Source organism: Pygocentrus nattereri, chromosome 21 (genome assembly GCF_015220715.1).
Source record: "Pygocentrus nattereri isolate fPygNat1 chromosome 21, fPygNat1.pri, whole genome shotgun sequence".
In the NCBI taxonomy this organism is placed as follows: domain Eukaryota; kingdom Metazoa; phylum Chordata; class Actinopteri; order Characiformes; family Serrasalmidae; genus Pygocentrus; species Pygocentrus nattereri.
This window is the reverse complement of record NC_051231.1, coordinates 33700049-33715048: the sequence shown is the minus strand read 5'-3', so window position 1 is coordinate 33715048 and position 15000 is coordinate 33700049. Positions and strand designations below refer to the sequence as shown.

At 43.4% G+C, this 15000-nt stretch overlaps 1 protein-coding gene across 1 annotated transcript in view; it reads left to right on the top strand.

Annotated features, from left to right (window-relative positions):
• The window catches only part of LOC108444095 (plexin-A2-like), a 165509-nt gene that overhangs the window by 47933 nt on the left and 102576 nt on the right, over positions 1–15000 (top strand). Inside the window, exons 2-3 of the mRNA XM_037532242.1 lie at positions 1747–3045; positions 8580–8762. Coding sequence (XP_037388139.1) covers positions 1855–3045; positions 8580–8762 — 1374 coding nt within the window. The 5' untranslated portion in view covers positions 1747–1854. The remainder of the gene's footprint in view (positions 1–1746; positions 3046–8579; positions 8763–15000) is intronic.

Below are 15000 nucleotides of genomic sequence, written 5' to 3'. Positions count from 1 at the left end.
GACCTGGAGTTTCCCCATTATCTGTTTACCGTCTCACTCCTGTAGACCTGGAGTTTCCCCATTATCTGATTACTGTCTGACTCGTGTAGACCTGGAGTTTCTCCATTATCTGATTACTGTCTGACTCATGTAGACCTGGAGTTTCCCCATTATCTGATTACTGTCTGACTCATGTAGACCTGGAGTTTTCCCATTATCTGATTACTGTCTGATTCATGTAGACCTGGAGTTTCCCCATTATCTGATTACTGTCTGACTCATGTAGACCTGGAGTTTTCCCATTATCTGATTACTGTCTGATTCATGTAGACCTGGAGTTTCCCCATTATCTGATTACTGTCTGACTCATGTAGACCTGGAGTCTCCCCATTATCTGATTACTGTCTGACTCCTGTAGACCTGGAGTTTCCCCATTATCTGTTTACCGTCTGACTCATGTAGACCTGGAGTTTCCCCATTATCTGATTACTGTCTGACTCATGTAGACCTGGAGTTTCCCCAGTATCTGATTCCTGTCTGACTCCTGTAGACCTGGAGTTTCCCCATTATCTGTTTACCGTCTCACTCCTGTAGACCTGGAGTTTCCCCATTATCTGATTACTGTCTGACTCGTGTAGACCTGGAGTTTCTCCATTATCTGATTACTGTCTGACTCGTGTATACCTGGAGTTTCCCCATTATCTGATTACTGTCTGACTCATGTAGACCTGGAGTTTCCCCATTATCTGATTACTGTCTGACTCATGTAGACCTGGAGTTTTCCCATTATCTGATTACTGTCTGATTCATGTAGACCTGGAGTTTCCCCATTATCTGATTACTGTCTGACTCATGTAGACCTGGAGTTTTCCCATTATCTGATTACTGTCTGATTCATGTAGACCTGGAGTTTCCCCATTATCTGATTACTGTCTGACTCATGTAGACCTGGAGTCTCCCCATTATCTGATTACTGTCTGACTCCTGTAGACCTGGAGTTTCCCCATTATCTGTTTACCGTCTGACTCATGTAGACCTGGAGTTTCCCCATTATCTGATTACTGTCTGACTCATGTAGACCTGGAGTTTCCCCAGTATCTGATTCCTGTCTGACTCCTGTAGACCTGGAGTTTCCCATTATCTGATTACTGTCTGACTCCTGTAGACCTGGAGTTTCCCCATTATCTGATTACTGTCTGACTCCTGTAGACCTGGAGTTTCCCCATTATCTGATTACTGTCTGAGTCATGTAGACCTGGAGTTTCCCCATTATCTGATTACTGTCTGACTCGTGTAGACCCGGAGTCTCCCCATTATCTGATTACTGTCTGACTCGTGTAGACCTGGAGTTTCTCCATTATCTGATTACTGTCTGAGTCATGTAGACCTGGAGTTTCCCCATTATCTGATTACTGTCTGACTCATGTAGACCCGGAGTCTCCCCATTATCTGATTACTGTCTGACTCCTGTAGACCTGGAGTTTCCCCATTATCTGATTACTGTCTGACTCCTGTAGACCTGGAGTTTCTCCATTATCTGATTACTGTCTGACTCATGCAGACCTGGAGTTTCTCCATTATCTGATTACTGTCTGACTCATGTAGACCTGGAGAACTGACAAAATATGACTTCATAGAAATGTCATAGCTACTGTGAAAAAGCTTAATTAAAGAACTCTTGAAGAGAAAAGTATATCAAACTGACAGTATTATGGCCTTTTAAGGATAATGTCTCAAATCTCTTCCTCTTTTTCTTCTCTCTTTCAGGCTCATGATGTGACTGTTGAGCTTCAGCCTACCTGCAGGGGGGAGACAAAGAGCTTGTTTTGGTGTTTGGCAAAGCTGGGCTGCTGAGTTTGTGCAAATTCTCTAAGAATGGAGCTACGCCACAGCACCACACTTCGCCGTCGTCTCAACTTGAGCTTCGAGTTTGTCTCCTGCCTTTGGTTTGTTGCATCGTCCATCTGCTCCGCCCAAACCATGAACACATTCCAGTTGGACAGGAGAGACTGGAGCCTGAATCATCTCGCTGTCCACCAGTCAACTGGCATGGTTTACCTGGGCGGAGTCAACCGTATCTATAAGCTTTCGCCTGAACTCGATCTTCTGGTGACCCACAACACCGGACCTGAGCTGGACAACCAGGCCTGTTACCCTCCGCTGATAATGCAGCCGTGCTCTGAGCCGCTCTCGTACACCAACAACGTCAACAAGCTGCTGCTGATCGACCACTCACAGAACCGGCTGCTAGCCTGTGGAAGCCTTTACCAAGGCGTTTGCAAGTTGCTCAGGTTGGACGACTTGTTCGTCCTGGCCGAACCGTCCCATAAGAAAGAGCACTACTTCTCTAGTGTCAACCGTACGGGCGGCATGTGTGGAGTGATTGTTAGCCATCACGATCCCCGCGGTTCCCGTGGCGATGCTACGCTCTACATTGGCACAGCCGTTGGAGGAAAGCAGGACTACTTCCCCACCATCTCGGCCCGCAAGCTGCCCAAGGACCCTGAGTCGGCAGCCATGCTGGATTACGAGCTTCACACGGACTTCCTGTCATCGCTGGTAAAGATACCCTCAGACACGCTAGCGCTAGTCGCGCAGTTCGACATCTACTACGTATACGGCTTTGCTAGCGGCGGATTCGTCTATTTCCTGACGGTGCAGCCAGAGACCTCGGATGCCGGTGGCTCACCTGGTGATCTTTTCTACACTTCGCGCATCGTACGACTCTGCAAAGGCGACAACAAGTTCCACTCGTACGTCTCACTGCCTATTGGTTGCGTCCAGAAGGGGGTGGAGTACCGGCTCCTGCAGGCAGCGTACCTGGCCAAGGCCGGCAGCGTCCTGGCCAAAGCGCTAAACGCGAGTGAACAGGACGACGTGCTCTTCGCCGTTTTTTCCAAAGGACAGAAACAGTACCAGAGGCCCTCGGATGACTCTGCACTTTGCCTGTTCACCATCCGGGACATCAATTTGCGGATTAAGGAGAGGCTGCGCTCTTGCTATCAGGGTGAGGGCAATTTGGAGCTGCACTGGCTGCTGGGAAAGGATGTCCAGTGCACGAAAGCGGTAAGATCTGTTTATTTATTTATTTATTTATATATTTTTATTGTTGTTATTTATTTATCTGTTTATTGCTATTGTAAGAACTGCTGCCCTTAGTACTATGATTGTGAAAAGTAGATGGAATGGATTAGAATTAGTTCAAGACTTTATAGCCTTTGAATTTTGTCTGAAACCGGAAGTTGGACACAAAATGGTTCAGAATCGCTGATTATCCAGTTATTTACGTTATAGTTACATTTGCTCTTTTGCCAAATAGGTCATTCTCCATTTGGAGGGGAAACCGTGTCACAAACGTTTCAGGGCTTAAAAGATACTTAAAATATCAGACCCAGCTCCCAAAGTCAGGATATAGATTTACACGATTAAAGAAGACGTTCCCTCCTGATTCTCTGATTTCTCTTTATTTATCCTGCTTCACATTCGATCTGCGTCTGTAAAACAGCTTGTCACAAAACCAGCTTTCAAAATTTGAGGAACCATTTTAATATAAAACAATGTTTTAAAGAGGTTTAACTGAGGAATTTATATAAAACAGAGTCATGTTTACTTTTTATATCATTAACGTTAAACTACATTTAAAAATGTGTTTTATTTAAAAAATTCATGTGTCTCAGATTTTGGTCACTGGTGTTAAAATAAATGGGGAAATAAATATTGTGTCAAAATAATGTCAAATATAGCATTTTATTACTGATTTTAAACAGTTCACAAGGTCACCTGATCAGCCAGTTAATCAGCCAAATTACAAAATCCTCAGTTTTAACCAGAAAGTCACTGGAGTTCAAACTTTTTAGTGTTTCAGTTTCTCTCTGCAGATTAAACGTATCAGGAAACCAGCTGGAGTGGCTATAAACACTAATCAGCCCATTCGTCTCCAGATTATCGATGTCCGTCTTAAATCTCTCTCTTTGCCGTTTCGTAGCTACTGGCTGGACGAGACTGTCGTCTGTGTTGCTATGGTAACCAGCCGTCTGCGCTGATCTTCAGGGTTAAAGGGTGAATCAGCAGTTCTACATTAACTCCAGCGTTTAAGACCATTTACTGTTAAACTGTGTTGAAGGATCAGCAGAGCTTTATTTTACTGTAGAGGAGGATTATTTTATTATTACCTACTGATCTGATTCAGCTGTGGAGCCACAACAGGGCAATAGAAGAGCCTCATGTTGCTGACCCCTGATCTAGCATGTAAAGCCTTCAGCCCAGTTCCTGAAGTCCTAACCAATGGGAGAGCAGCTTGGCTGTATCCATCTAAATACCTAAATCCCAGATCTGGATGTTTCATAAATGTAGCCCTTTTTTTCCCAACCAAACCGTATCAATGAAATAAGAGCATTACTACAGTATTTAGAGTTTAAATTCAAGCAGCATGAAGGTTCTGTTAAATAAAAAAAGTTCTCAGGAATGAATCCTTCTCTGAAGACCTAGAAGCCCCTGAGGGCTCCCCACTCTAGAATAGTCTAAAAAGTACATTGGGCTCCGCTTTCTGGGCTTCCTGTAGCCGCTCTATTAACTTATCAGACAGTAAATTTGCAAAACATGCTTGTTCTACATTCCACTAACTCTTTTTCATTAATGTTAATATGCTATAGACGTGCATATAGAGCCACTGAATAATGCCGATGCTCCGGCCTGTTAGACGGAGACAGGAAAGGGCCTGGAGCAGCAGCGGACCGCCTGCAGTCTGCTAAGGCTCTGATTTGATTCAGTAGTTCAGAGGAGCCGTGCTTTGAAGGCTGCTTGTCCATTCAGTGCATGTAGCTGGAATGGCAGAGAAGAGAAGGGGGGATTGATCTTTCTGCTGGAGAAGAAATCTGGGCTTTTGACCCACATATCGCTGAAGGACAGGGGTTCTGAGAATACCCGGGCTACCGTATACATTCAGCCTGCAGTGGAAGTTTATTTCGGACTTATTGTGTCTACATATAGCAGATATTTGGTAGAGATCAGCTGGACTTGAATGTCGCTGTATTTTTAGGAGGAAATGCGGCTAGTAGCGTGTGGTTTGACAACCTGAAGTCACAAGTTGTAGTTGTATATAGTAGTTAGTAAATAGTAATTAAAAGATCTGTGGCCTAACCGTCCAAAGGCCACTGCATGCTGGATGTGCCGCATTGCGTTGTGCAGCATCACGTAGCAGAGCGCTGCTATAGAATACCAGCAGGGACAGCCAATAAATGTCAAGTTAATTTTTATACTTTATTTGAATCAATTGAATAAAATACAGGGTAATTAAAAAAGATTGATCTGATTTCAAAATGATTTATTTCACGTATAAATCGCTCCAGATCAGTGCAGTGAGCTGTAAACGGTTTAAATGAGCATAAAGTTTATTATGTAATTGTACAAGGTCTCAGTCTGAACCTCCTCCAGCTGTACGGACATCAACGCCACAGTCAAACTCATCCCAGACTGGACTGAGCGTGTCGGGCGTCGCTGCTCTCAAGGCTCTTTCAGTGGGATTTCGGAGATCATCCAGTGCTGTGGAACCAGCGCCGAGCTGTTGGAGCTTCACTGCCCACGAAAATCACGGACAGATTCACTCGTATTAAAGTGGAGAACGCAGAGCGCTTTCTGCTCAGGGGTCGCGGCTCTTCACGGCCTGAAGGAAGCCCATCTTCCACTGACAGTCAGAAAATCTATGTCTCTTACAATTGGATTGTGATTGGTTCCTAGACGCCTCACAGTTGTCAAAGTATGGCGCTTTGAAATTGGATAAATCTTTTTGAATCACCCTGAATAAATATATTCCAACATCATCACACTTGGCATCGTACTAGTACCTCTTCTCAAACTCACCGTTTCTGAGGTGAGCAATGTCCATGAAAAAAAAAGCATATGAGTGCATTTTCGATCATAATCAGAGTTTCCCCATTATCTGATTATGCAAGTCGATCGGATTACATTGAAGTAAAATTTGCATTTTTAAGTTTGTTAGCGTTTGACAGAGCGCGTTCAGACTTTTTGATATGACTCTCTATATGAATTTCTTTATGATATGGGCCATTTAGACCAGGGTATGTAATACCTATCAGGTGTGACTAACATCGACCAGTCCTTACGGGAACACTACCTGATACTGTGTCACTGAAAAGGGTATTGATGACCCTACCAATCACCCTAGTGGTGAAATAGTCTGACTGGGAGGAGGGAGTGTAAGTCAGGGGTCAGAGGGGTCATATGTCACAAGTGAAAGAACTTTTAATGATTTATGAAGTCATTGTTTTTTAAAGCTTCCACCCAGGCCGGTGTGACCATCAGTGAATGGCTGACCACGGCCGCTGAAGCAGTTTTTCTCCGTTACTTTGTCGTAGCGCTAAATGAAAGAAAGTCTTGACACAGCTGGTGTTACCGGACAAAGCGGTTTCCAGGAGCTGAGGTTTATATTCCCCCTGACAGCTCTTTAATGGAGGGCAGGAGACGCTGTAAGGAGACCGCTCAGCTCTTTGATAATAAATCAAAGCCACTGTGCCGACGCTGCTTATGGACGGTGTGTTGGTGTAGCGTCAGATCAAGCAGTACTTAAATCACGGCAGACTGATTCAGTATGAAGCGCTGCTTTGTTGTTTACTGTTTTGTTGCAGTGACATTTCAAGGGCCAATCCTGATCCTGGATACCTTCGTCCTGTACATTTGAATATTGTCCTGCTCGAAAATGTCCAGTTCAGCTCAGAAATGCTTGATAATTAACTGAGAGCCCAGTTTCCCCGAAACATAGATAAAACTATTCCAAGTGGTTTGGTGTGAAATGGTTTAGACGTCTTTCCAGTGGTGGTGATGGGAACCAGGTGTCGCCATGACTACAACACAGATATAGACACTTTATTTACAATCCAGAACCACCAGAGAACCTACACGAGTCTTCTGGGTTTATAAGGAATGTTGATGATGTAAAATAGTGGAAAATCTGGAATAATCCAGATCCAAATTTTCCTTGGGGACTATTTTGCCCTGTCCTCTCATACGTGGGTCACCCAAACTAAACGCCAACTGGCTATTTCATTAAGAACGCCTCCTTGTTTCTACACTCACTGTCCACTTTATCAGCGCCACTGACCGTATAATTTCCCTCTGTAGTTCTACAGTTACAGACTGTAGTCCATCTGTTTCTCTGATACTCTGTTACCCTGTTCTTCAGTGGTCAGGACCCCACAGAGCAGGTATTATTTGACCAGCAAGGAAGAGTGTAATTGAGTGGACAGTGAGTGGTCACAGTGTTTGAACATTCCAGCAGCACTGCTGTGTCTGATCCACTCAGACCGGCACAACACACACTAACACACCACCACCATGTTAGTGTTACTGCAGTGCTGAGAACGACCCACCACCCAAATAGTACCTTCTCTCTGAGAGTCCATAGGGGTCCTGACCACTGAAGAACAGGGTAACAGAGTATCAGAGAAACAGATGGACTACAGTCTGTAACTGTAGAACTACAGAGTGCAGCTATACAGTAAGTGGAGCTGATAAAGTGGACAAAGAGTGTAGAAACGAGTAAGTAGCCGGTTGGTGTATGTAGGTCCTCATGTGAAGTGTCAGATCTACTAAAATAGGTGGGATGCAGTCTGGGATGTACCGTGTCTGGGTCCAGCTCAAATTAAGCTGTTTGGAAAGTTTTCTCAGGACGTCCATGACCAAAACCACTGGAACACATTTATCACCTCCAAACTTGTAAGCAGGACCTGCTGAGGAGGACTTCCTCTCTCAGTCTGCCCACACTGTCCCCCCAATAGGACGACTCTAGCTGATGGATTTTAGTGCTAGATTGTGTTAGAAGTGTATTCCTGAGATGTACAGTGGCATTTAGGAAAACTGTATCTACCCTCTTTTCCCTGGCCTACATTACTGAGCTCCAATACAGGAATCCCAAACGTCCGGCGCTACGCTCTGATATTCTGTCTATTTGGTCCAGGAACAAGGTGACATTCTCCGTGTGCAGTGATATTTCCACTGCTGTTCGAATGCCTGAGTTAAATGTCTGGCTTACTCAGGCGTTCAGCACAGGCCACATCAGACCTGCTTTTAATTTTTAATTCCCCTTCCGTAGATGGATAAGGATTGGAGCATGGATAGGTCAGTAGGGACGTTGGGTTCTCTTTGGCCCCCACTCACGGACGGCGACAGAGTCACTGGGACTCCACATCTGCACTTGATGAGCAGTGACTCATCAGTCGTGTAGCAATAGCAATATTAGTAATATTGTTAATAACAGTGTACTAGACATACTAAAAACAGTAGTAGTAGTAATAGTGGGAATGACCGTAGGTGAAGTAATAGAAGTAATACTGTCAAGTAGGAATCACAGTAGTAGTAGGAGTAGCAACAGTAGTAATAGCAGTAATAGGAATATCAATAATAGTTGTAATGGCAGTTATAGTGATAATAATAGTGTTATTAGTTGTAGTCATAGTATCAGTAACAGTAGTAATAATAATGATATAAGTTGTATAGTAAATGTAACTTCAGTCTAACTTATCTGGTCTCTCTCTCTCTCTCTCTCTCTCTCTCTCTCTCTCTCATCTTCTCATTCCCTCTCTCAGCCTGTCCCCATAGATGACCATTTCTGTGGTTTGGACATTAACCAGCCTCTGGGCGGCTCTGAGCTCGTCACAGGACACACAGTTTACACGGAAACAGCTGAGCGATTGACTGCGGTGTCCGCTTACATCTACGATGGCTACTGCATCGGCTTCCTCGGCACGCGTGCCGGAAACATCCGGAAGGTGAGAAACGGCCTGATTTCACGGCTGATATACACCTGCTGTGGGTTTTATACGTGTCTCAGAGTGAAAACGCTCCAGTTGTGCAGGCCCTGAGGAGAAAACACAGCTGTACAATCACTCAGATGACTATTAGATTCTGTTACTGTCTGATCTTCTGCTCCAGCACGTCCGATTGCACTCACTGGCTGATTATCACGTCTGTTAATTCTTAGAAGTGTAGAGCCTCTGTTTATTAGGAGAGAGAGCTCTGTGTACCGGCTGGCTGAAGGAGACTCTCAGGGTTAGGAAATGGAAACTGAAACTGCAGTGGTGACAATCCTGTTGAGCAGTAGGGGGAGTTTTGTAATGGTAGCTCTCTAGCCAACTGTAAATTACTATAACTTAAATTTTAGTTTTTTTGTTTACATTACAGCCTCACCTGTGCACATATACTCAGTAACTGACATAATATATGTCTCAATTTAGGGTTTAGGGTTTCATAACTTGAGATTTATTTCCTGAATTAGGATTTGCTTTTTTGATTTAGGTTTTTATTCTTTTTTTAAAATATTCCTTTCCCAAATTGTATTTATCGTGGCCAGATCTGTTCTCCAGCTAAGTCTCCCCATCACATGTCGTGTTTTAGCTGTGCAGCATCTCTGTACTTATCACTTCTGTGTTGTTGTTATAGAAATGAAGGAAAACAGGAAACTTCTTGTTTTTTCTTAATGTTACACCAAAGGCTTACAGTGAGAATGAGATTCAGAATCATCAGTCGCCCACACTAGCCAGCGTTAGCTCACTCAGTTTTACTAGCATGTTAGCTACCTGAGTTGTGTTAACCTGAGTTAGAACTCATATTTTCAAGGTTACCAGAAAGTCCAGTCTGTTTCTCCCTAATTGGCTGAATGCAGTGTGGCAGTCGGGCTCATTTACATAAAGTTGAAATCTGCTGAACGTTTTGAATTTGTGCTTTTGTGATGTCACTAAAACCCAGTGAATTTACGCATCACACTAGTAGCTTCACAGGAGATGGACAAAACTTTTTTAACTAGTGGAAGCTCTTCTTAGTAACTTTGAAGCATGTTTGCATTTCTTAGGTTTCAAAAAATATAGAAAAATAGAAAGCAACAAAAATGAAGATGTTTTTCAACGACAGCAACGGCAGACATCTGCCTGTTCAGCCTACAGAGTTGTAGCTCTGCCCACTCACGCTGAAGTTAGAAGCAGTGTTGAAACCCAGCTTGCTTTTTGAATAAAGCACAATAGAGGGCAGCCAATTAGAATAGACTCATTTACATATCTCAGTCTTAAAGGCACAGTAACAGAAGCAGCCTGTTTAATTGTCAGAGATAATGAGAGGCCATAAAGGCGGTTATTTAATGACTGAATTGTGTTGGTCTTTTTAAAGCAGGTGGTTATTTGGCTGTGAGAGTTTGTGTTACGGACTTGTTTCATCAGCTACAGATGCAGTGGAGAGAAATCAGTCCCCCCCCTCTCTCTCTCTCTCTTTTTCTTTCCTTCTCTCTCTCTCTCTCTCTCTCTCTCTCTCTCTCTCTGTCTCTCTCACCCTCCCCGTCTCTTTCTCTCTCTCTTTCTGTCTCTCTGTATCTCTGGGTCTCTCTCTCTTTTTCTCTCTCTCTTTCTCTCTCTCTCTCTCTCTGTCTGTCTCTCTCCCTCCCTCCTCTCTCTCCCCTCTGTCTCTTTCTTTCTTTCCCTCTCTCTCTCTCTCTCTCTCTCTCTCTCGTTTAGAGAGAAACCAGCAGAGGGGCTGCAGCTTCACCCTGCTTTATTAAACACAACATTCCTTCTTTTCATGTTGTCTTTTTTATACCCAATAAATAATAATAAAATAATAAATCCCAATAATAATCTAGATACTGTAGATACACAGTGTTACGGGATGGAGGAGTATTACTGACGGTTTCAGTCTATCATGGTTTATTTATGTGTACTTTGCAGTGTCTGAAATGCTGAATTTAAATCACTGTATTCATAGTTTTTGAGAGTATTTTTTAAAGCACATCACTAGTTCCTCTCTGCCAATTTGTCAGATGTGAGGCAAAATAAATCGTGACTGTTGAGTAGCAGTACATGTGAAACAGTGTGTCTGGGTGGAAAGTGTAGTTGTGAAATATTTCTGTTGCCAGTTTTCCGTTTATGTATTTAAAGTGATGTGCAGCCCAGTATTAACCTGAGGAGATGTTAAACAGGGTGAGTCTGGCGGCGTCTGTTCTGCAGTGTGGATGATAAACATTTGTGTTTACGTGCATTTGTTTACCCTCAGCAGGTTCAGGCTTGTGATTGGGCCGCAGCTTCAAGCCTAAACATTAAAAAAAAACGAGTTCCATTTTGTGTGTAGTAAATACACAGACTATCCCTGACCTCTGTGTCACCTCGGTATCACATGTTGTTGCTAGGTTGTTGTTGTTATGGTGTTGCTAGGCCGCTGCTTTGGTGTCCCTGGTGATTAAGGTGTTCCCAGGCAGTTGCTATGTTATCCCAGGTGGTTGCTATGGTGTTACTAGGCCATTGCTATATAACCCCAGGTGGCTGCTGAGGTTTTGCTATCCCGTTGATAAGGTATCCCAGGTGGTTGCTATGGGTTTGCTAGGCCATTGCTATGTTATCTTCAGTGTTTGTTAAGCCCAAGAAGCCTCTCAGCCACAGTGGGAAAATCACTCTCGGCCGCTATCTCAGAGGATATGATGCCGAACTCCTCAGCCAGCAGGCAAACATCAAAACATACACAGAAACAATAGTAAACAAATGAAAAAACAATATTGCGCCTGACATTCTCTGCTCTGAACAAAATTTGTTATGGCATCTCATGACAGCATATGGCATCTGCTACAGCATGTTCATGGCCTGGTGGTGTCCGTGCTATGTAGCAGGACTCAGGGTTCAAGTGGAGCGTTACACCCATGACTACTGCAATAACATGAATCATACTGGTTACTGATATCACGCTAGGAAGTTTGCACACCCTCCCAGCCCAACAGCCAGAGACTCCGCATGACGCAAGACTCTCCAACACATACATCAGTATTCATTCATTCATTTCTGATCCGTCTATCAGTTTAAAGGCTCCTCTTACAGCCCTTTTGCTCAATTATCTTCTCCTACTATTCAAACAGCCTTCCTCCGAATGCCTTTGATTGGTTTAAAGTGGAATTGGACTTCATTGCATCACCTCTATCCATCAGCACGGATCTGCCTGACATTGTGCTCGGCTCAATTATTTATACTTAGCGTTACTTATTCACAATAAAGATTTCAGAGGCAGTTCGCCTATAAAACGCTGTCTGAATGGTGTGTGTGAGTGTATTTCGTCTTGTGATTGTTATTTATAATGTACTTTTATCATTAATGCAATAAATGTGTATATATAGCCCTGCAGGCAAGCTTAAGCAAACTTTCTTCTTCTTGGGATACAGTTTCAGAAGTCTGGTCGAATTCCATGTTTAATTTGGTTGTCTAAATAAGTGAACACATCTTCTACAGAGACGCACTTCTGCACATCTGAATACACAATTATTGTTTATTTGCTGAATTTGACACATTGGAAATAAAAATGGGCCATTGCCATATCATCCCAGATGGCTGCTAAGTTGCTGTTAGCCCATTGCTATGGTATCCCAGGTGGTAGCTAAGGTGTTGTTAGGTGGTTGCTATGTTATCCCAGGTGGTAGCTAAGGTGTTGTTAGGTGGTTGCTATGTTATCCCAGGTGGTTGCTATGGTGTTGCCATTGCTGTGGTATCCTCTGTGTTTGTTAAGGTTTTGCTAGCCCATTCTTGCAGTATCACATATGGTTGCTCAGGTGTTGCTAGGCCATTGCTGTGGTATCCCAGGTGGTTGGCAAGGTGTTGCCAGACAGTTGTGACTGTATCCCAGGTGGTTGTTAAAGTGTAGCTAGGCCATTATCAAAGTTGGTTGCTTGGTGGATGTTGATAGGCCATTGTTATGGTAACCTCAGTGTTTGTTAAGGTGTTGCTTGGCCATTGCTGTTGTATCCCTGGTGGTTGTTAAGGTGTTCCTAGGCTTGATATGGAATTGCCAGGCTGTTGCTATGCTATACCAAGTGGTTGCAAAATACAGGGGGTCCTAAGGGATCTGGGATCAAATAATTTATATCTTGGACCCCCCCAATGTTTCAAAATTCTGGGGGTCACTGGAAAAAACTTAATATGAAGTTATGCTTCGTCGTCTTAGTAAACTATGAATCTCTTAAGTAACTGAAGACAGAAGCGGAGATGAAGAAGATCTCAGTCAGTGTGAGGAAGAGCACAGAACCACAATAAAACTGAGACAAGAGCAATTGTTAAACCAAACATTTTGGTGCCGTTGAAGCATCAGCACCCCTGTGGCAAGTAAGTTAGCAGTGGGACCCCTAAATACCAGGTAGTGTTTCAGACATTGTCCAGAAGCACAGGTGTGCTGTTGATGTACAGGCTTTGGAATCGTGTCATTTTGTGGTTCTAGCTTGAAAGCGGGACCTGTGAGAACACGAGAAGAAGAAGATATTGAAGAACAGTATATTGGCTTTGTCAAGCAACTTAATAACTCAAGATTAAAGCTTACATTTTACCTATTAAACCCGTTCAGCCTCTCTGTAACCTGGGAGGAAGCTTTTCTCTATGCTCTGTGTTGGTTTTATTGGGCCAGCAAACAGGCTGTTTTCATTACACTGCGTGATCCGCACACCCTGGCGGGTATTAAATTTCAGAGGTTATTTGTAATGCCACTGGAATCTGCTTCCTCTTTTTTACTGTAATAATGCCAGTCTGCGTGGCTGGGAAACTTGCAGGGCTGCAGTCTCAGGAGGAGGAAGTGTATTTTCTCAGGAGGAAGAAGATTACAGCCCCACATATTGTTTTGTATGTGTTATATATTAGAGGAAGGAGACTGCCCATACAATATATGAAATGCCAAGTCTGAGTTGGCCACCAATTCAGGGTGAATTGCTTCAGACCAGCTTCCACTTGCCTTTGTGACCTTGCGGAACCTCATACGTGACCTGTTTATTGGAGCAGGATTCGTTTTACCAGAGGAAGTTGTGTCATGTAATGTTTGTGATTGTTTGGCCATTTGGTTTTAGATAATGTAGTTTCCTCAAATTCCCACAGAGTAATAGTTCCATTGAACACAGTTCATAAAAGCAAGGCTGCTTTCGCACCTGCTTTGTTAGGTGTGGACCAATCAAGGTTATATAACTTATATAACACTTTACTAAATAAACTAACATCTGTCTAAAATGTATTTCTACACATTTTAATACACAGTTGCAATTTACTTGCTGAATTTTTATTTATTTATTAATTATTTTTATTTACGGCATTTGGCAAACTTATTCAGAGTGACTTACAATTGGATCATTTTACGCAGGTGGGTGAAGGAAGTGTTAGGAGTCTTGCCCAAGGGCTCTTATTGGTATAGTGTAGCATGCTTAATCAAGAAGGGTGGAAGGCAGAGGTGTTAACCACTACACTAACCAACTACTATACCATCCATCCATTTTCTAAGCCGCTTCTCCCTCAGGGTCACGGGGGGTGCTGCCTATCCCAGCAGTCATCGGGCAGAAGGCAGGTTGCCAGTCCATCGCAGGGCAGACAGACAGACACAGACAGTCACTCACACCCAGGGGCAATTTAGCATGTCCAACTGGCCTGACTGCATGTCTTTGGGTACCTTTGCAGTGACTTGACTAGTGTTTTCTTTAGTCTTAGGCCTTAATCCAAGTCTGGTGCAGACATCTCCAGTGCTTAGTGAATTATCTTTCTGGGCGTTGTGGTGACACTCAACAGCCATGGGTTCATCTTAGCCGCTGACTGAGGATCTGAAACTAAAGATAACTGACCGCATATTAAGTTTGATATTTTTCTGAAATGTTAAATCCAGGAAATATATAATACTCGTCTATTCAAAATTTGTAGAAATGTCATATTTAAGTTTGTTCTATGTGGAGATGGTGTTATCTTTTTTTTTTTAGGGTAGGGCAGTGGAGAGTGGGTAGGGCAGCTGAAAGTGGACATACAGTGAAATCTGAGTCAATACAGAACTCGCACTCGGAACTGAACAAATTCATACTCGGGAAAGGTCAAAAGGTCAGAGTTTTCTCAATCGTGCCGCTCCCATGTGTCCCTCATGTGACCTCATCATTACAGTGCTGCTGGGTTACATTAAACAGCCATGGTATTTGAATGCCACGCAGAATTGTGGGTAAAAAGACAGTTTGTGGTTCAATTCATCAAGCGAAGT